We start from the raw sequence: 20,762 nt of genomic DNA on the forward strand, positions 1-20,762 counted from the left end.
ATTTGACAAAACAGAGACAGAAAACAAGGGGAACTCAGGAGGAACCCAGGGTTGGACAGATAAGGGAGCCTACACACTCTCAGTTATGAACAAATGGAGAAAAACAATCCATCTCTCCGATCACCAGATGCCCTACTGCAATGAATAATATGTTAGAGGGATAAGATTCTGCCACTTCAGAAGCATCTGTGCAACAAGTGAATTAGGGATCACTTTCTCAAGATCGACCAACAATGATTGTGCCGCCTGAGTGTGAGTGCAAATGTATGTCTTGCTGCTCCTTACTGCATTCATCTGTGCTGGATGCCAGAGGGAGGATTCCCCCATCTAGTGGCAGCAATTCCTTTCCCGCAACATGAAGTTCCTTTCTCGTCACTTGAATTGCCAAACGAAGGCCTGGAAGCGGTGGTGTGTCTCTCTTCAGTTTGGAACGTGTGCGTCACTGCAGCGGGCAGTCACTTGATCTCCAAGAACTACGATGATGGTGAATTCGCCATGACCATCCGACTTGGGAGAGTGCACGCCTTTTCAAGTAATATGCCCATGTATAACTAAAGGAAGGAAAAATCATTTACATTACCTACAGGACATGCAGATCGGACTGTATTGAGGGAAACTCCAGGATGCTAATAAATGCCAAGACCTCAGTTTTACCAAGGCCTCAAGCTGATTATCTAGCGTCAGCAGGGCCCCATCACTACCAATACAATTAGACTGGGCTTTCAAAAACAGACACCTTTCTAACTTTACTCTATCCCTTTTACTTTACCTTCCACATATCTAACGTGTGGGTCCCCACTGCCACAGATGCTTCCTCCACTGTCAGTTTTTTTGGCAAAAAGGATTAAAGGGCAACCTTCATATGCCTTTGCCCTTCCCCCATGCCCCCAACAGTATTTTCAGCTCCATCACCGCCCCCCTCCCCACCAAACAACCGTTTTATTTTCAAAAGGTGGGAAGAAAAATTTCCTCTTCCTCCTCATGCTCTCGTCTTACATTTCTGTTCCTCTGTGGACTCATTACCAACCCACAATAGCTGGGACCAGACTGGGGACTGTCTGGCCTGACCATTCCTTCCAGGGAGACCTTCTCAGCTCACTTTACTCCTCGTTCCAGGTGACTCCCGGTTGGGAGAAAAAAACTGGTCTTGGTTAAACTGATGCATGCCGAAAGTAGCTGGAGAGGCCCTCCATCCACTAGCCCAACAAAGAGTGCAATGACATGGCGCCCACCTCCATCACAGGATGACTGGGCTCACAAGACATCCCCTCTCCTAGGACACAAGCATGTTTTTTACTGCTCTTAGGGGTGGGGAGAGCCTCTTCATTACCAGATGCAGTAGACCACAGGATCCCCTTATATCTTGGTGATGGAGGTTGCAGCACAACTGCTACATATGCTCAACGAACTTTTCCTGGGGTGAAACAAGTTCAGGGAGCCATCAAGGAGGCAAAAGTGGAAAAGTGGCATCCAGAGCCCTTCAGAAACTGTACAGCAGGGCGCCCAGACAGCTAGAAAGCATGGAGAGGTGAAAGACAAAATATTCATTTAGCAAAATGAGCACCCCTTCATTTTAGCCTCCAACCGTGCTCAGAGTAGAACAAATTGTAAAAGAAATGCAAACACATGCGTGATTTTCAGGTTTATGAAAAATAAATTTATTACATAACACCTTGTTTTAACAATGTAATTTTTTTAATTCAGAATACTTGCATCATTCATGTAAAATAGTTTTGATACAGTACATTGTATGTTACAGTCCTGTTTCTTGTAAATTCAAAGGATCTACTTAACACCTTCTTTGCTGTCATAAGGACACCCTAGAAATTGTGCGGACAAATTAAAATAAAAAATAAAACTAAATACAACTGTAATCCTCTACACCAAGCCAGCTTTCAAACATGACGAAACATACGTGCGGGGGCTGCTCACCTGTAGGGCTTCAATGCTCTCCCAGCTCCGAAACATGCTCATATGTCAGCAAGAAGAGACACTTATGACTCACTTTAGTTTCTCAAAGCTTAGGGAGCTAGCTTAATCGCAACGGATGCATTTACTATCTTGTAGCAGCTGTAAAACCAGTCAAGGGGCTGGTTTTAACCAAGAAAAACAATACCTTGTTTGCTGAAAATTAATCTTCTTTGGGAGGCTCTTGAGAACATAAAATGCAATGTTTTCTATCAAAAAAATACTCCTGCAGCATTGTTGTTGGTCATTAACATCAACGGATGTGAACAATGAATCAACATGTGCAAAAAGAAAAATCACAAAAGTGTACCAAATTAGTCTTCATTATTCACGGTGATTGTGTTTTTACTTTTCTTGCCATGTTAATATATATGCTTTAGCAATCACTTGAAGTAGTCTGGACACTACTGGTCAGACAATGTTGTTACATTGATAGAAGTCACCACACATACAACAAAAACGCTTGCTCCGTCACATTTCACAGCTTTAACTGCTACAGACTGTCGCTGACCAATGGTCAGCCTGAACCATGTCAAGTAAACGATGGAAGTAGCATACCCATAACACAAACTGTGCTAGCACTTTCATTCAAGTTTAACCCCAAATCTTTACAACTGAGGAACCACTACTCCGTTATGTGAAAAGTGGAGGACCCTGGCTGATGGACACGTTGAAGGTGTGGTTGGACAGTACATTCATGTGGTCCAAGCCAGGCAGGCAGCTGCACGGTCAGTCCTGCAGCTTCAGTGACAGTACGTGGACGCTATGTTGCAGCTCAGTACCGGTGCGTCTGATGAGAGTACTGTGGAGGCTGTTGGGAGGTAGTTGAATATCCCATGCTGCTCTGCGGCTGTGACGTGCTTGGTCCCGGGTTAGGATAGGCAGCATGTGGATTGGAACGCTAGACAAAAGACAAGATACAGAACATTTTCTTCATTTCTAAATGGCAGTTTTTGGAAGTAAACAGACAAAATACATTTTGTGCAATCCCATGAATGGTAAAGATAAAAGAGAGAGAGACAAGCGTGATTTTTTTGTAATACCCTGAATGAACTTTAGCTTAGCTTAAGAGTTTTAGTAAACATACTGATTAGTATGCAGAGATGCAACCATCCAAGTACGCCGGATAAACATACTTGTGCTTCTAGCTCAAGGCAAATTGCAATGTTCCCAAATTGCTTCCTTTCCACCATGTTACAATCAAAATAGTATAGTGATCCCTTCCAGCTACAGAATGTCATCTTAATGATCAAAAACACCAAATGAATAACTTCCTTGCATGAACAGTATTTAAAAGCACACTTGCTATTTTTTGGGGGGGGGGGGGGGGGGGAATTTTTTGCACAGTGAACATTAGAGTTCCAGTTATTACATGCTCCTCTAAGCAATTAAGAGCAATCACATAAACGCCGCCATATATGGAAAAAATGAAATATACTCCAGGAGTACAGACGATAAACAACTTGTGCAGAAATTCAGAGCTTCAGGTGTAGGGTAATTACGTTTCTCTATTGCTACCAATGTAGTTGCAATGCACCTCAAGCTGAGTTGGGTGAAGGAGAGATGGCTTCATTTTGACCAGAAAAAGATAGCAATCCTGGTGCAAAGCCTCAAACGCTTGAAGTATAAAACTGTATCAAGGTGGCATAACGCACGTAGAAACAGGACCTTATCAGTTCAGGTCAAACCCGCCATTTTTCTAACATATGGACAGGTATCAACTGTAGACAAGGAGGTATTCCCAAAGATACACACACACAAACATCGAGGCTTGCGCATTACTAATACCTTAAAAACATGTTTTTAGATGTGCCGAGCACCAACCGAATTTAAAGATTAGCATCAAGTAAAAAAATAATAATAATAATAATAATAAAAAATTAAATAAAAAAAAGACACTTGCAATAACGCTTTGCAGGCTGTGTTTCCTTGTACATGATTCATTTAGTATTGTATGTTTTCAATTGCAAGTGTTCGTTTTGCACAACCATCTTTACAGGGAATGGTTCTCATGCATCATCTTATTCAAGTGACCTAAAATCTGGCCTTTTTATTTCTCTTCTACAAGGTGTTGAGCAATAGTTTTGCAAAGCAGCAAAGTGAACTATCCTGCGACTACTTGATTGTTTGGCTCTAAGAAAGCATATAAGTGTCTTGGTAGGAAATCTATGCCCAGCACCCATGGCTCTTACCAACTTTCAAGCCTACGTCTCTCACGGAGGTTTTATAGCTTGGGAATTCTTCATTTTTTACCTCTTCACAAATTGGGAATTCTCTACCATTTCAAGGCTGCAATGTGTTTAGCGTTGACCAATGTGGTCAACTGCCTATTAATCAACCAAGTCTGATTGCTGTGGTGCGGTATTTCTGTTCCTTCTCACAACAGCTGAATCTCCCGTATATTTAGTCTCTGCTGAAGAAGTAAATTGAAAATGTCACTTACCCAGTGTACATCTGTTCGTGGCATCAGTCGCTGAGATTCACATGGTATGCATGAGCTCGCCATCTGGTGTTGGGTCGGAGTGTTACAAGTTGTTTTTCTTCGAAGAAGTGTTTTCGAGTCACGGGACCGAGTGACTCCTCCTTCTGTGCTCATTGCGCATGGGCGTCGACTCCATCTTCGATTGTTTTCCCCGCAGAGGGTGAGGTAGGAGTTGTACTATAGTAATAGTGCCCGCGCAATGAAAAATGTAAGTATGTACCTATTAAAGGATTAAATAATATATACAAATGTACAAAATTGAAGGTAACTTCTGAACTGCTACAGGCTTCCGGGGAGGTGGGTGGGTCCATGTGAATCTCAGCGACTGATGCCACGAACAGATGTACACTGGGTAAGTGACATTTTCAGTTCGATGGCATCTGTCGCTGTAGATACACATGGTATGCATAGACTAGTAAGCAGTTAGTTCCCCATAAGCGGTGGTTTAGCCTGTAGGAGTAGAAGTTGTCTGAAATAGAGTTCTTAATACAGCTTGACCTACTGTACCTTGTTGTGCGGATAGCACATCTATACAGTAGTGTTTGGTGAATGTGTGAGGCGTAGACCAAGTGGCTGCCTTACATATTTCCTGCATTGGGATGTTTCCTAAAAAGGCCATTGAAGCACCTTTTTTCCTTGTTGAATGTGCCCTGGGAGTAATGGGCAGTTGTCTTTTTGCTTTAAGGTAGCAGATTTGGATGCATTTAACTATCCATCTGGCTATACCTTGTTTTGATATTGGGTTACCTACATGAGGTTTTTGGAATGCAATAAATAGCTGTTTAGTTTTACTGATGTTTTTTGTTCTGTCAATGTAGTACATTAATGCTCTTTTGACATCTAATGTATGTAGTGCTCTTTCAGCCACAGAATCTGGCTGTGGGAAAAAAACTGGTAGTTCTACCGTTTGATTTAGATGGAATGGTGAAATAACTTTTGGTAAAAATTTTGGATTAGGTCGTAGGACGACCTTATTTTTATGTATTTGTATAAAAGGCTCTTGTGTTGTGAACGCTTGAATTTCACTTACTCTTCTTAGAGATGTAATGGCGATGAGAAAGGCAACTTTCCAGGTTAGGAATTGTATTCAGCAAGAGTGCATGGGTTCGAAAGGTGGGCCCATGAGTCTTGTTAGAACCACGTTTAGGTTCCATGAAGGAACAGGTGGTGTTCTTGGTGGTATAATTCTTTTAAGCCCTTCTATGAATGCTTTGATAACTGGTATTTTATACAAGGAAGTTGAATAGGTAGTTTGCAGGTATGCAGATATTGCTGCAAGGTGTATTTTAATAGAAGAGAAGGCTAGCTTTGCTTTTTGTAAATGGAGCAAGTAATTTACTATATGTTTTGGAGTTTCGTCTAGTGGTTGTATCTGATTATGATGGCAGTACCAAACAAATCTTTTCCACTTTCTTGCGTAGCAGTGTCTAGTGGATGGCCTTCTGGCCTGCTTTATGACTTCCATACACTCTTGGCTAAGTTGTAAGTGTCCGAATTCTAGGATTTCAGGAGCCAGATTGCTAGATTCAGCGATGCTGGGTCCGGGTGTCTGATCTGTTGGTTGTGTTGCGTTAACAGATCTGGTTTGTTGGGCAGTTTGATGTGTGGTACTACAGACAGATCTAGCAGTGTTGTGTACCAGGGTTGTCTTGCCCAAGTTGGTGCTATTAAAATGAGTTTGAGTTTGTTTTGACTCAATTTGTTTACTAGGTAAGGAAGGAGAGGGAGAGGAGGAAAAGCGTAAGCAAATATTCCTGACCAGTTCATCCATAGGGCATTGCCTTGGGATTGCTTGTGTGGGTATCTGGACGCGAAGTTTTGGCATTTTGCGTTCTCTTTTGTTGCAAATAAGTCTATTTGTGGTGTTCCCCAGAGTGTGAAGTAGGTGTTCAGAATCTGTGGGTGGATTTCCCATTCGTGGACTTGCTGGTGATCTCGAGAGAGATTGTCTGCCAGCTGATTCTGGATCCCCGGAATAAACTGTGCTATTAGACCAATTTGATGGTGGATTGCCCACTTCCATATTTTTTGAGCTAACAAGCTTAACTGCGTTGAATGTGTTCCTCCTTGTTTGTTTAGATAATACATCGTTGTCATGTTGTCTGTTTTGACAAGGATGTATTTGTGGGTTATGATTGGTTGGAAAGCTTTTAGTGCTTGAAAAACTGCTAATAATTCTAGATGATTTATATGCAGTTTTGTTTGATGTATGTTCCATTGTCCTCTTATGTTGTGTTGATTGAGATGTGCTCCCCACCCTGTCATGGAAGCATCTGTTGTTATTACGTACTGTGGCACTGGGTCTTGGAAAGGCCGCCCTATGTTTAAATTTATACTGTTCCACCATAGAAGCGAGAGGTAAGTTTGGCGGTCTAGCAACACCAGATCTAGAAGGTGACCCTGTGCTTGAGACCACTGTGAGGCTAGGCACTGTTGTAAGGGCCTCATGTGCAGTCTTGCGTTTGGGACAATGGCTATGCATGAGGACATCATGCCTAGGAGCTGTAGTATTGTTCTTGCTTGTATTGTTTGGTTTGGAGACATGTGTTGAATGACTCTGTTGAAATTGTGGATCCTTTGTGGAGTTGGCGTTGCTACTCCTTTTGTCGTGTCTATTATGGCTCCTAGATATTGCTGTACTTTGCTTGGCAGAATGTTTGATTTTGCAAAGTTGACGGTGAACCCTAGTTTGTAGAGGGTTTGTATGACTTGATTTGTGTGGTTTGAGCATTGTGTGAGCGAGCTGGTTTTGATTAGCCAGTCGTCTAGATACGGGAACACATGTATTTGCTGCCTTCTGATGTGTGCAGCGACTACTGCTAGGCATTTTGTGAATACTCTTGGAGCGGTTGTTAAACCAAAAGGCAATACTTTGAATTGGTAATGTATTCCTTTGAATACAAACCTTAGATATTTCCTGTGTGATTGATGTATTGGTATATGGAAATATGCGTCCTTGAGGTCTAGGGTTGTCATGTAGTTGTGTTTTTTGAGCAATGGTAACACTTCTTGTAGTGTGACCATGTGAAAGTGGTCTGATTTGATGAATGTGTTTACTACTCTGAGGTCTAGAATTGGTCTCAGTGTTTCGTCCTTTTTTGGTATCAAGAAGTACAGTGAATAAACTCCTGTGTTTATTTGTGTGCTTGGTACTAATTCTATTGCATTTTTTTGCAGTAGTGCTTGAACTTCTATCTCTAGAAGCTGTGAATGGTATTTTGATAAATTTTGTGATTTTGGTGGTATGTCTGGAGGGAATTGCAGGAATTCTATGCAATAACCATGTTGGATAATTGCTAGGACCCATGTGTCTGTAGTTATTTTGTCCCATGCTTCGTAATATTGACGTATCCTCCCCCCCACTGGTGTTGTGTGGGAGGGGTGAGTGACGTGTGAGTCACTGCTTGTTGGTAGTGGTTTTGGGGCTTTGAAATCTTCCTCTATTCCTAGGGAATTGCCCCCCTCTATACTGGCCCCGAAAACCTCCCCTGTACTGTCCCTGGTAGGTGGGCGGTGCGGACTGTGAGGTGCTAGCTTGTGTGGCCTGACCCCGAAACCCTCCTCTAAAAGGTGTTTTGCGGAAGGTGTTATAAGATCCTCTGCTCTGCGGGGAGTAGAGTGCGCCCATGGCCTTGGCAGTGTCCTTCTTGAGCTTTTCTATGGCTGTGTCGACCTCCGGACCGAACAGAAGTTTTTCGTTTACTGGCATGTTAAGCACTGCCTGCTGAATTTCTGGCTTGAATCCAGACGTTCTGAGCCATGCGTGCCTACGGATGGTAACCGACGTATTAATGGTCCTTGCGGCCGTGTCTGCTGCATCCATGGAGGAGCGTATTTGATTGTTGGAAATGTTTTGACCCTCCTCAACAACCTGTTTTGCTCTTTTTTGCAGATCTTTTGGGAGATGTTCAATGAGATGCTGCATCTCATCCCAGTGGGCTCTGTCGTATCGCGCTAGCAGCGCTTGTGAATTTGCGATGCGCCACTGGTTTGCTGCTTGGACAGCAACCCTCTTCCCGGCTGCATCGAACTTCCTGCTTTCTTTATCTGGGGGAGGTGCATCCCCAGAAGTGTGTGAATTTGCCCGTTTTCTGGCAGCCCCTACCACCACAGAATCTGGTGGCAACTGAGGGGTGATGAATACAGGGTCCGTAGGAGGCGCCTTATACTTTTTGTCCACCCTAGGCGTCACTGCCCTACTTTTAACTGGCTCCTTGAAAATGTCCTTTGCATGGCGTAGCATGCCTGGGAGCATCGGCAGGCTTTGGTAGGAGCTGTGGGTTGAAGAGAGGGTGTTAAATAAAAAATCATCCTCTACTTGTTCCGAGTGTAGTTCCACATTATGGAATAGTGCTGCTCTAGCCACCACTTGTGAGTAGGCTGTGCTGTCTTCCGGTGGTGATGGCCTAGTTGGGTATGTGTCTAGGCTGTTATCAGACACTGGTGCGTCGTACAAGTCCCACGCATCCTGATCTTGGTCATCGTGGCTCATGGCGGTGTGAGCTGGCGAATGTGACGGGGTGTAAGTTGGCGAAGCCGGAGTTACAGGTGGAGGCGAGGGAGGAGGTGTTACCTTTTGTGCTGTTTGTTGCTGAGGAGTAAACTGAAGCGTTCTCTTTCGTTTGACAGGTGGAAGGGTACTGATCTTCCCAGTCCCCTGCTGAATAAAGATACGCTTTTGCGTGTGATCCACGTCAGTGGATTGCAGTTCTTGTTCAAATCTATGTTTCTTCATTTGTGAAGACATAGAATGCTCTTCAGTATAGGAGCCTGAAACAGGGTCTGATGTCGCTTTTTTCGGCTCCGAAAACCCTGTTGATTGTTTTTTCGGCTCCGAGGTAACCTTCCTCTTTTTTTGTGCCGAAAATTCTTGGCCTCTATGGTCTTCGGCGCCACTGTCTCGGCGTCGATCCGTGTCGACACCGAACTCTCGGTGTCGATGCTTCTGTTTAGCACTCTCTCGGTCCCGAGGAGGCTGCGTGCCGGTGTCTCGACCGAAGTCGGACGATCTCGACACTGAATGGGCCTTTTTCGGTGCCGATTGTTGGTCACCGAGAATTTGGGTGGAGCCATGGCCGGTTGGCAGTGGCGTCCCCTGGGCCTTCTTTCCTTTTTTAAGTTCTGATCTCGACGTCTTACTCACAGTTTTTGTAGAGTCTAGCTCGTCGAAGTCTGAATCCTGGATGGAAAAGGATTCCTCCTGTTCCTCTTCTGTCTCGAACTGTTGACGCTCCTTTGGCGTGGACGCCATCTGCAGTCTCCTCGCTCGACGGTCGCGCAGAGTTTTTCGGGACCGGAACGCCCGACAGGCCTCACAGGATTCTTCGCTGTGCTCGGGTGACAGGCACAGGTTACAGACCGAGTGTAGGTCCGTATAAGGATATTTGTTGTGGCATTCGGGGCAGAATCGAAACGGGGTCCGTTCCATCGGCGTTGTTCTCCACGCGGTCGGGCCAACTAGGCCCCGACGGGGTGCCGAAATCTACCCCGAAGGGCACCGAAGCGCTTCGATGTTCAACGCGTCGTCGCATGTGTCTATCTCGAACCGGATCGCAACGATACCGTCGAAAATCTTCCGTTTTCAGCTATCTTTCCGTTCCGAAACCCGGAGCGACAGGAACACGTCCGAACCCGATGGCGGAAAGAAAACAATCGAAGATGGAGTCGACGCCCATGCGCAATGAGCACAGAAGGAGGAGTCACTCGGTCCCGTGACTCGAAAACACTTCTTCGAAGAAAAACAAATTGTAACACTCCGACCCAACACCAGATGGCGAGCTCATGCATACCATGTGTATCTACAGCGACAGATGCCATCGAACATATTATATCAATAACCCAAAGAACTAAACACAATTCCAAATCTGCATGTTATAGGAAAAACATTTTGAAAACGTAGCTTTTCAAAAACTATTTCCCTATCTTCGGTCCAACAACAATTTCACAAAATGTCAAGTTGGTTCTAACTTTAAAACTGGGCTGAATTGTCCCCCATTGCTACTTGGGACGACCTTTGTGTATACATGCATACTAAAGAAGCTCTTCCTCTTAAGTCTTTTATTGTGTTATGCACCATCCCCAAACCCCTGCAACTCCTTTCAAGATTGCCAACCCGGACAAGACATTCAATGGATCTCATGGCATTTATTAGACTGCATCTTACATCTTACATCCCTCTCCTTCTCTCTTCTGCAAAACCTGTTCCTTTTAGTGTCCTTCAGGGCATGAGTTCCCTTCCCCACTAGATAAAACTTTGGCCTTACTGCCACAGCTATTAAGATGGAATTCAGACCATCTTCAAACTTTAAGGTTATATGTTTGCCAAAAATGACTCATGAGCTAGAGTTAATATGCGGACTTGTGGCACTGGACTTTGTTTTGAACTGAGTAGCACCCTCAGAACCCTTAAAGAGGTTTCAGATCAGTTTCAATTTCCAAATGACATTAACATCATGGGTTATTCCCTTTCCTAGAATTCTTTCCTCTGTTTCGAGTCACCATGACCCATGCTTTCAAATATTTAACCTAGACAACAGTCTCGACCCTGGCACCATGCTACACCTCTATGAAGATGAAAGACCAAACACAGTCTGCCGCATCATCACTTATGATGGCCTAAAAGCATTTTGTCATATACATGTGACAACAAATGTCTTTGAAAACCTTCACAATGTATGTTGTGACATCAAAAGAATAGACCAAAATGTCTAGAACCAAAGATGGGCTTCTACAACTCCAGATTGACACTCTGTCTGAAGAGTCAACTACAATTGCGTTGTCCCGTTTTGCAAAGTATCACCTTGCAGGGTCTCTTCTCTCACTATAAGATGTGTATGTGTATGGAAAATGTCACTTACCCAGTGGCGGAAAGAAAACAATCTAAGATGGAGTCGACACCCATGCGCAATGGAGCCGAAATGGGAGGAGTCCCTCGATCTCGTGACTCGAAAATACTTCTTCGAAGAAAAGCAACTTGTAACACTCCGAGCCCAACACTAGATGGCGGGATATGCACAGCATGTGTATCTGCAGCTACACATGCCATTGAACATATATATATATATATATATATATATAAACAATTTAATATAAGAGAAACGGCAAAGGCTCACAAACGGAATCTTAGGAAACAATTGTAGTAGGGCTGGGAGCCAAATTAGACTTACAGTTCTCCTGGCTGTGCCCGACACGCATTGATAACATTGTTGATTGAGTTTTTTGTTTTAGGGATCTATATACTCAAATATACTGGATTGTAGAGAAGGCTAGTCATTACTGGAGTTGACCGACCGGAGTTGTGGGGCGAGAAGGGGAGGTTAAGTATTAGTGTTGGTTTTTCGTAGGGTGGTGAGCTCTTAGCAACATAACTAGGAGCAAACAAAACCAAGAACCGTAACCTATGCCCTTCTAGGCCAGCAGAGAAGTCCGCATGTGGAGCTGTTACAATACTTTTTTCCAGTTCATGCATAAGTGCAGCAACACCCGTACTCCATTGCACTACTCATCACACACACAACAACTACACATTTACCATATCTGCCACACTCACAACACATGCTTTCAACAAAACACAGAAATAAAGTCAGGTTAGGATATAATTCTGTGCAATCATGTACGACACCAAAACCCTTCCCATATAGGTCACACTGCAATTCAACATTTCCAACACTCATTCACTTTAATACTCCCCCCAAGTGTAGTGTTTATTTCCTATTCTGTTTGAATGTAGTACAAATGTGAACGCTGAAGATTATTATTAGGTTGGTCATTATCAAGGGGAATTCTTGTGATTTGATTCAAATAACCCTGTCCCAATGAACTGAGGGGTATTCTAATTGATTTGTTTAGTGCTAGTGGTATCAACGTTAGGCATGACCTTCTCCACTTGTTCATCACATCAGATAACAGTGAGACTGGAGGAAAATGTATGGAGAGACCTCTAACTTGACAAAGCTTTGCCCCTAGACTGAATATGTCATAACGGTATGTGAAATGTTGCCATTGTCAGCTTTTGCTTGTTGCAAATGTATCTATAACTGGATACTTCTACTGCACTAATAGCGTGTGGGGTTTCTGGAACCTTATCTACACAATCACTTTCCTGTGTATGCTGTAGTAAATTTAACTGCAATGGTCAAAGGCCCCGAATATACACTAGTTTCACCACACGTGGCTTGACTAGGTAGTTTAGGAATTATGTCAATTTAGGAGATTCTTAGGCAGATAGGATATTTCTTCAATGCCTATAGGCTTAAAAAAAAATTGCTGCATAAAGTTTTGGTCACCATTGCATAATCACCCCTCTTCCCCGGCGTTGGTTCTGCCGTTTTAGAGATTGAAATAATGCTGGCTGGTGGTATGAGTTTGAATGAATCGTTTTTCTGGAGTCACTTTAACCTCTGCATGCCACTTCTTACATTCTAAGTGTGTTTTTAACGTTGAAGTGCTCTTTGCTCTTACCTAACTGTTTAACAAGATCTATCCACATCAAACATAGTAAATTATATCATGCTGGAAAATTCTGGTTCCAAAATCTTTTTCAGTTGCCCTGCAGGTTTTTTTTTTTTTTTTTAAAGAACGCCTAAATTACGTTCAGAACAAATGTTGGATCAATTTGTCTGGCTGTGCTAATTTGGCTTACTTGATGCCAGAACCAGCACTGTCTATACCAAAACCCTAACCCTGAGAACCAGGATGTTTTTTTCCCTTCAAACTCTGACCTCACCCACCTCGTGAGGAAGCACAATATTGGTCAATGCTTTGTTTTAAACAAAATACAGTTCTTAAAGTGTATTTTCATGCTAGAGCGGGAGACATGAATTGCATAAACCATGCACACCTACCCATGCCTACTCCCACTTTGTGTTTTCAGAACATTGTTTAAGTTTAAAGAAAAAAATCCTTCAAGAGTTCCTGAATGGTTGAAGAAGAAGAATGGTCACTGCCAGAGCTGCTTCTCTGCAGTTCTGGCAATGATATCTTATTTGCGTTGCTCTGTTTAACAGTTTCCAATATGAAATCACTGAAAGCTTCACAATCTTCAACATCACTAGTCTCTACTGATGATCAGGAGAATGTAGCCGATTTCGATGGCAGAAAATAGAATCTGGCGAGGACAGCCCTGAAGTGCATTAGCTTGTAGCAGCAGAAACTGTAGACTTATTGAGTAGTCTTCTTCTCAAAGGGAACTGGCCAAGACGTGTCTTGCAAGATATAGAAGGAAATGTAATGTTGATAGGAGCTGGATGTTTGGGAGAAAGCCAATGATCTACTGGTCACTATGTAACTTCTTAATCGATCTTCTCTTGGATATTTGTGCTATGGAGCCAAGAAAGGGTTTGGCTGACTTTTAGGATACCGAGTCCACAGGCTGCATGCTATATTTATGAATATGTGGGTATGAAACAGAGTACAAACAGGGTGCTGAGAGAAGCAGACTAACCCAGGCAGGGAGAAGACTGTGCAAAACCATTGAGCCGGTCAGACGATGGATGACCCCCAAATAAGTGCCTCAGAGCGATCAAGGGGCTGACCAGAGCAGTTGTACGGAAACCTTTAAAACATCTCCTGATTTGGGTGTGCCATATCCCATGCAGCCCACCATGTTCAACACTAATTTGTCAACAGTACTAAAACAAAACAAATACCCTTCAAGAAAGCAATATGGTGGGTCCCGTGAGTTATGGCGTGTGGCTGGAAACCATAATGGGCACTTTGCAGTGATTTTACACACACGAACCTGAACTATACTTGAGGTCTACATGTTTCATTCAGTGATTATATACGTATATGATATACAGACAGGATGATGTTGGAGTCGTGATTTAGCATAGTTATATCTCATGCAGGTCTAAAGGTTCAAATTACCGTTGAAATACGTCAACCTGCAACATCAATGTCAATGTCAATGTCAAGAAACCAACCAGAAGATCTGAATGTTAACTGTTAACTCAAAAGATGTAAATAGATGAATTATGGGAGGACAACTGCTGTAGCAAATACAGGATCTTTGGTAGGTTTACCCTATTAGAATACCAACTGAATAATACAGAGAGTATGTGCAAACGCTCAAGTTTTACAAATGTATATGGATTTAAATAATACTGCATTAACCAGCAGAAAGAAGCACCAACACAGGTCTCCGATTTGATGATGTGTGCTGGTTGGAGAAATGCTTTAAACATGGTCCACACTGGCACACGTTTTTGAGGATAGTGTGAAAATAGACACATTTGTGCATGCACCGGAAGTCATGTTTTTAATGCTCTCCAGAACGCCAGATGCTGATACATTGCTCTTATTCTAGAGGAATGAGTTCCAACTTTTAGCTGTTTGAACTCAGGAATCGAGACCTGCGCATGATTTTCTGAGGAAATGGATGGTCAAGGCTCTAGTTAGCCTAAACTGAATAGAGATAGTCTAGGTCAAAGAGCTCAGGTCTGGTGGTAATTGAAAGAAGGTAGGTCGAAAGCCATGGGTGGTCAGCGTACAAAATGATGGCCAGGTGACCAGTGAGACTGCATATTAAAGTTAAGAATATTTCTAGCTGCTGCGTTCTGTGTACGCTGCAACTTCCAAAGTACAAAGAGAGATTCTGCGAGGTATATACCACTGTCACAATCTAAATGTGCAAGTAACAGGCTGTTTGCGGATGATACCCTTGAGGGGCACAGAGTTGAAAGAAAATTCACTGGAGGCATCTCACCATGTAGAAGGATCTACTTGTCACTTGATTCGCCTGTGGAGTAAGTATTCAGTGAGAGGTTTGTGTTTAAAATCATGCCTAGACACCTTACATGGTGTGAATGATTAGAAGGAAGGCCCAGCAATTCTGGCCCTATGGTGACAGGCACTCTATTACCACAGGCTAGAATCTTAGCTTTTAATGTTTTCAGAGATGACTCATTGGCATCGAAAGCGCGTGGCTAGCTTGCCGACAACACAGGAGTAAAATCTAGATGGCTTTTTAAGTTTCTTTTAATGTGCAACTCATCTGCATAATTGACTAGTTGAGGGTGAGTGAGTATATTAGCTCAGATAAAAGGCTGCTTGAGCAAAATTAATACAGTGAGAATGCAATCTGTTAGCGAGGAAGGAAGAAATCTCATGTAAAGCAGGTCGACCTGAAAAAAAAAAAAAAAAAAAAAAAAGGAGGTGCAGATGCCGCATTTGAAGCTACTGTGACCTTGCATGAAGATGATAATTGTCTGAATGCTGTTCTATCAGTCTGCCTAGCAGAACACAACTACAAATAGGGCAAGAGATAGGAGGAACCATTTAGTCATTTTTTTTTTTACACTACTAGTTTGATATATACAGTTTTGAGTTCATCCTTTACTAATCCCGATTTCAAGAAGTGGTTGATGTGTGCTCTGGCCGAGATAACAGCCAACACATTAGGGAGAATGTACTCAAATGTGTGCGCTGTACGTAGGCTCTGGTGTCCCTGAAGTGCAACAGGCTTTAGTAAGGTTGGAAGAATTATCAGCGGGCAAAGTTTTAATGAAGGGCAGCTTTAATCGAAGAGGTGTTTAGATATGAAGTGAACTGCCAAGAATTCTCATATTTCTTGTGAGTGGGTGGTTTTTAGAGGTAATGTGTAGGAAAGTACCCTCTTTCTTGGCAAGGTTACTGTCATTTTCTGCCTGTTGTCACTATGTTTGTCTGTGTCTACTGGGTTCCTGCTAAATAGGACCCCAGTAGTTTTGCTCCCTCCTCTAAATTGTACCTTTTTCTTCCCACATTTGGCATACTGGTCCCCCCCACGTAAGTCCCTAGTATATGGTACCTAGGTACCCAGGGCATTGGGGTTCCAGGGGATCCCTATGGGCTGCAGCAGTTATTCTGCCACCCATAGGGAGCCCATGCAAAGGGTTATGCGGACCTGTCATTGGAGACTATGGTAGGCCCTCTCAGCCCAGAGGGCAGGATGCAGGTACCTGTGTGTGAGGGCACCCCTGCACCAGCAAAGGTGCCCCCACACACTGAGGTCCATTTTCCTGGACTCTGAGTGCGGGTACGCCATTTTACGTGTGTACTGGACATAAGTAACTACCTATGTCCAGCTACATCAAGGTAACTCGGTACCTTGGAATGTTTGGTATCAAACATGTCAGAAACATACTCCAATACTGTTGCAAGTGTTGGAAGTATGACTCCATGCACTCTGGGGGCTCCTTAGAGAACCCCCATTGCTACCACCAGTCTAACAGGGTTTTCCGGGCAGCCTAACTGCTGCCACCCCTCAGACAGGTTTCTGCCCTCCTGCTGCTTGATAAGCAACACCCTCTCCCTTTGGAAATAGGTGTGACTGACTTGGGAGGGGAAGCCTCCGTGCTTAAACCAGTCCACACCTGTTCAGGGACACCACTCCATTCCATTCCTCCCCCCTTTCCCCTCTCCCTTCCCCCCAAAAGCCCCCCTCTTTCCAGCCCGTGTTCTTGAACGAATCTGGACAATGGAAAGGAGAGTGACCACTCCCCTGTCCATCACGACCCCAGGGGTGGTCCCAAGACTCCTCCAGAGGATCCCTGGGCTCTGCCATATTGTTTCCAAGGTTGGCAGGTAACACTGGTAGCATCTGAGTGGCCATGTCAGGCAGGTGATGTCAGAGCCCCCCCACCCCCCCCCCCGATAGGTGCTTACCTGGTTAGGTGACCAATCCTCCTTTCAGGGCTATTTAGGGTCTCTCTCATGGGTGGGTCCCCAGATTCGGCTTGCAAGATTCCAGCAGGAATTTCCTGCAACCTCTGCATGGACTTCTGGCCTATGGAAGCGCGACTGGAACCTCCAGGACCCAACAAGCTGCTTCCAAGAAGAAAGGACTCTTCAGCAACATCGTTTGCAACATTTCCCTCTCCGTGCATCCTCAGAAGACTGCAACTCTTCAGCCTGCACAAGAAGAAGAAGGAATCTCCATTGGAGTGAAAGAGTCACTTCCGTGCAACCGCAGGCACCTACAACAAGCGACGACCGGCTGCGTGGATCCTGCATCACAGGTGGTGGTCTGGAGTAGTCCTCTTGGTCCTCTCTGCCAGCTGTCAAAGTTTGGTCGAAGGAAGCTTTTGCCTTCCCACGCAGGACAGTACCCACGTGTACTGCGTCTCTTGCAGCTGCTAATGTTTGCTTGCATCTCCTCCAAGGGATCTTCAGGCGACATGTAGCTCCAGCCCCCAGCACTCCATCCTGCAAAGCACAGCCTCCTGTGTGGTTCTCCTGCGGCGTGGAATCCTCTTTTGTAATGCTGAGTGGGCTTCTTCTGTGACTCCCGTGTCCCCATCCTGTGGGACTACTGTGGGTGCTGCCTCTGCTCCTGTGGACTCTCTGCAGCGCTGAGGGTCCTCTGTGACTCCCCCTACTTGGCTGAGTCCTCCTGGGCCTTTCTGGTCCCTGGTAGCAACTCTAATCCACTAGCGGTAAGTTTTCCGTTGCCAAGGCTTGGTGGAATTCCTGCACCAATACCAGTCTGCAATCTTCCTTCTAGTGTGGGGCTTCATCTGCATCCATCAGGAACTAGTCTCCAGCTCCAGGGCTGCAGTGCTGACCTGTTCTTCATCACCGTCGTCCAACTCCTGCATCCACAGCTGGGCGGGTAGTAGCTCTTACTCCTCCTGGACTCCACTGTGACTCTTGGACTTGGTCCCCTCTCTCCACAGGTCTTCTTTCTTCAGGAATCCACCGCCGGTTTTCTTGCAGTCTTGTTTGGGTGTCTTTTTTACCTCGTTTAAGCGTGGTTTGGGGAAAATCCAGCATTTTACTCCTGCATTCCTGGTCGCTGGAGAGTAGTGTGTTACTTACCTTTGTGATTTTCTGATACCCCCAGCTCCACTCTACACACTTTACTTACCTAGGAGTGGGTACCTTGTTCACATTCCAATTTTTTTTTTAGTATATGGTTTGTGCTCCCCCTAGGGTCACTATTGGTTAGTGCTATTTGCACTGTTTTATAACCTTTCTATGCCTGTAACTAGTGTATATTTAGTGTATTACTTACCTCCTAATGGTGGGTTTCTGGTCTAGCATTTTGTGGTGATTTGTTCCAGAAATAAAGTACCTTTATTTTTGTACAACTGAGTGTTTTCTTTCATGTGTGTAAGTGCTGTGTGACTACAGTAGTCATGCATGAGCTTTGCATGTCTCCTAGATAAGCCTTGGCTGCTCATCCACAGCTACCTCTAGAGAGCCTGTCTTCTAGACACTGCCTACACTTCACTAAGAGGGGATACCTGGACCTGGAATAAGGTGTAAGCACCACAGGTACCCACCACACACCAGGACAGCTTCCTACATAAAGCAATTCAAGTTGAGCAACTCAACCATCTTCTGAAGTTCTTTAGTTGGGCAAGTAGCTTCAAGGATGTGTTGGGAGTAGTGAAACCTTTTCAGCTTTCTGAGCTTTACAGATTATGGGGTGGCATTCCAATGTCCATTTGTAATTGAGGTTTTGTGTGTCCACTGTCCACAAGTGATGGAAAGAGGTGGTATATTTATTATTATTGGACATCTCCATGGACTCTGGCATGATCAAGCACAGCTTATTTTCCATTGCCTCAGTGTAGCTGGGGGTTAGTAAAACTGCTCAACTGGTTTTCTGATTTCTTATGTCAGCTGACCCAGTAAACATGTTAGAACCTTTCTATTCCTAATCCCTGGATACCACTTGTGGGTTCCTTACGGGCACTCTGTCCACATGTATGTTCGTTCTATACAAAAAACGTCTACAGCTTCTGACTAGAGTCTGAGTGCAACGTGCCAACTGCTGTACCATTCTCAAACTGAGAAAACTCTGTTGCAGATTCAATTCATTTGGATTTAGCTGCAGTTTCACTATCTTTAGCTAAGTTTGGAACAACTCAGAGCTTTGATTGTTCCTTGTAGGCTATAGCTCAATGGGGACAAACTTTTTTTTTATTATGCTTGGGAAAAGGAAACTGGGTGAAACGGAGACAACAGTCTTTTTATCCCTAAGTTATCTCTGTCAATGTCCACTGTTTAAATCTAAAGTGAAAAAAAAATGTGTTTCTTGATAGCCCAGAGCGATTTTGTGAAAGTTATCAGAGTATCAAAGTCCTTATATTTTTCCTCTCCAGTATCAAAAAGATTACAATTGTATTATAATCAAACCTCCAGCTACTCCAGGCACAGAATGAAAAATGTTACTAGACCTGCAGTTCTAGTAGCTTAGGTTTTTTTTTCTCGACCCACCACAACTAATGCGTTCAACTCATGAAGTGGAGACATAACTATTTGGACACTGCAGCAATGATTTTACCCCTAAACTAATTTGAGCATGCGTAACGCTCACAACAATTGCAGACTGAAAGCAGAACGCAAGCTTCCGTTCATAAACACACGTATGGTGGCGTGTTGATTGCAGTGAATTTGTTTGGGATCATCTAATAATTTTATATTGGTGAACTTTGTAATTTTCAACATGCATTGAACAAAAGTGGGTGAGAGATGCCAGATTTTGGTGGTACTGGAATCTGTATGGGAACAGCTGCAGCAGAAAACGTGCAATGTAAAACCCATTTACCTTTGAGGTTGCTATTAAGGAATGCGATCACATGCAATGGAACAGCCACAAACCACTGGTTAACAGTCGGACTCGAGCGTTTATTGCAACCAGCAGAATGGGAATTAGCCCAGTACGCATAGGGGCTACTTTGGGGAAGGTGCAACTACGAGTGACTGACTGCAAAGAGCTACATTCGACATTGCCCTCTGTCTAGGGCCCACTGACTGATGGAATCTACTATTTTACTGCAACAGAGTTGAAACTTCTCTCCATGTCCCCAGAAAGAACAACTTCAACTACTGCATTTTTTCTATTTACTGTAATTGTCTTATGGCTCACATTAAGGTGGGAATTCATGGTGGCACATAGCCTATGCTCAGTAAGCATTTCAAAGAGGGATTTATTTTAGAAGCCGTCTTAGTTTATAGTTCTGAAAGGTTTGGAGTGGTTAGATTCTTTCTGAAAAAATAATTGGCAATAGGATTTTTCCTTTGATTTCTGCAGAAACTCCTGCGTCGGACTGACACCTAAGTAAGGTAAAGAGACCCGGCTGTACATAAAGAAAGCACTGGTAAACGCATTAGAAAGAAATGAATATGATCCTTGTACGTACCTGCACATTTTAATATGAGTTCAAAACAATTAATTTGTCCTATGGTTTTAAATTGAATTTAATTACCTCTTTAAACATGTGCAACACTAACCAAATTTTGTGAATGCTAAAATATGTAATGTCAGGTTTTGCAGTGATCAGAATGAGTTTTCAAGTGAACCGCTTTCGTTTTTTTTTTTTTT

At 43.7% G+C, this 20,762-nt stretch overlaps 1 protein-coding gene across 5 annotated transcripts in view; it reads right to left on the minus strand.

The window, feature by feature from the left end:
* Positions 1 to 1,634: 1,634 nt before the first annotated feature.
* The window catches only part of CDK8 (cyclin dependent kinase 8), a 208,581-nt gene continuing 189,453 nt past the window's right edge, over positions 1,635 to 20,762 (minus strand). For 4 of the 5 annotated variants that reach the window (XM_069202230.1, XM_069202228.1, XM_069202229.1 and 1 more), the window contains one exon: positions 1,635 to 2,869. In XM_069202230.1, coding sequence (XP_069058331.1) covers positions 2,744 to 2,869 — 126 coding nt within the window. In that variant the 3' untranslated portion in view covers positions 1,635 to 2,743. The remainder of the gene's footprint in view (positions 2,870 to 20,762) is intronic. The other variant, XR_011194600.1, reaches the window with a different exon arrangement.

This window comes from Pleurodeles waltl, chromosome 8 (genome assembly GCF_031143425.1).
Source record: "Pleurodeles waltl isolate 20211129_DDA chromosome 8, aPleWal1.hap1.20221129, whole genome shotgun sequence".
Classification (NCBI taxonomy): domain Eukaryota; kingdom Metazoa; phylum Chordata; class Amphibia; order Caudata; family Salamandridae; genus Pleurodeles; species Pleurodeles waltl.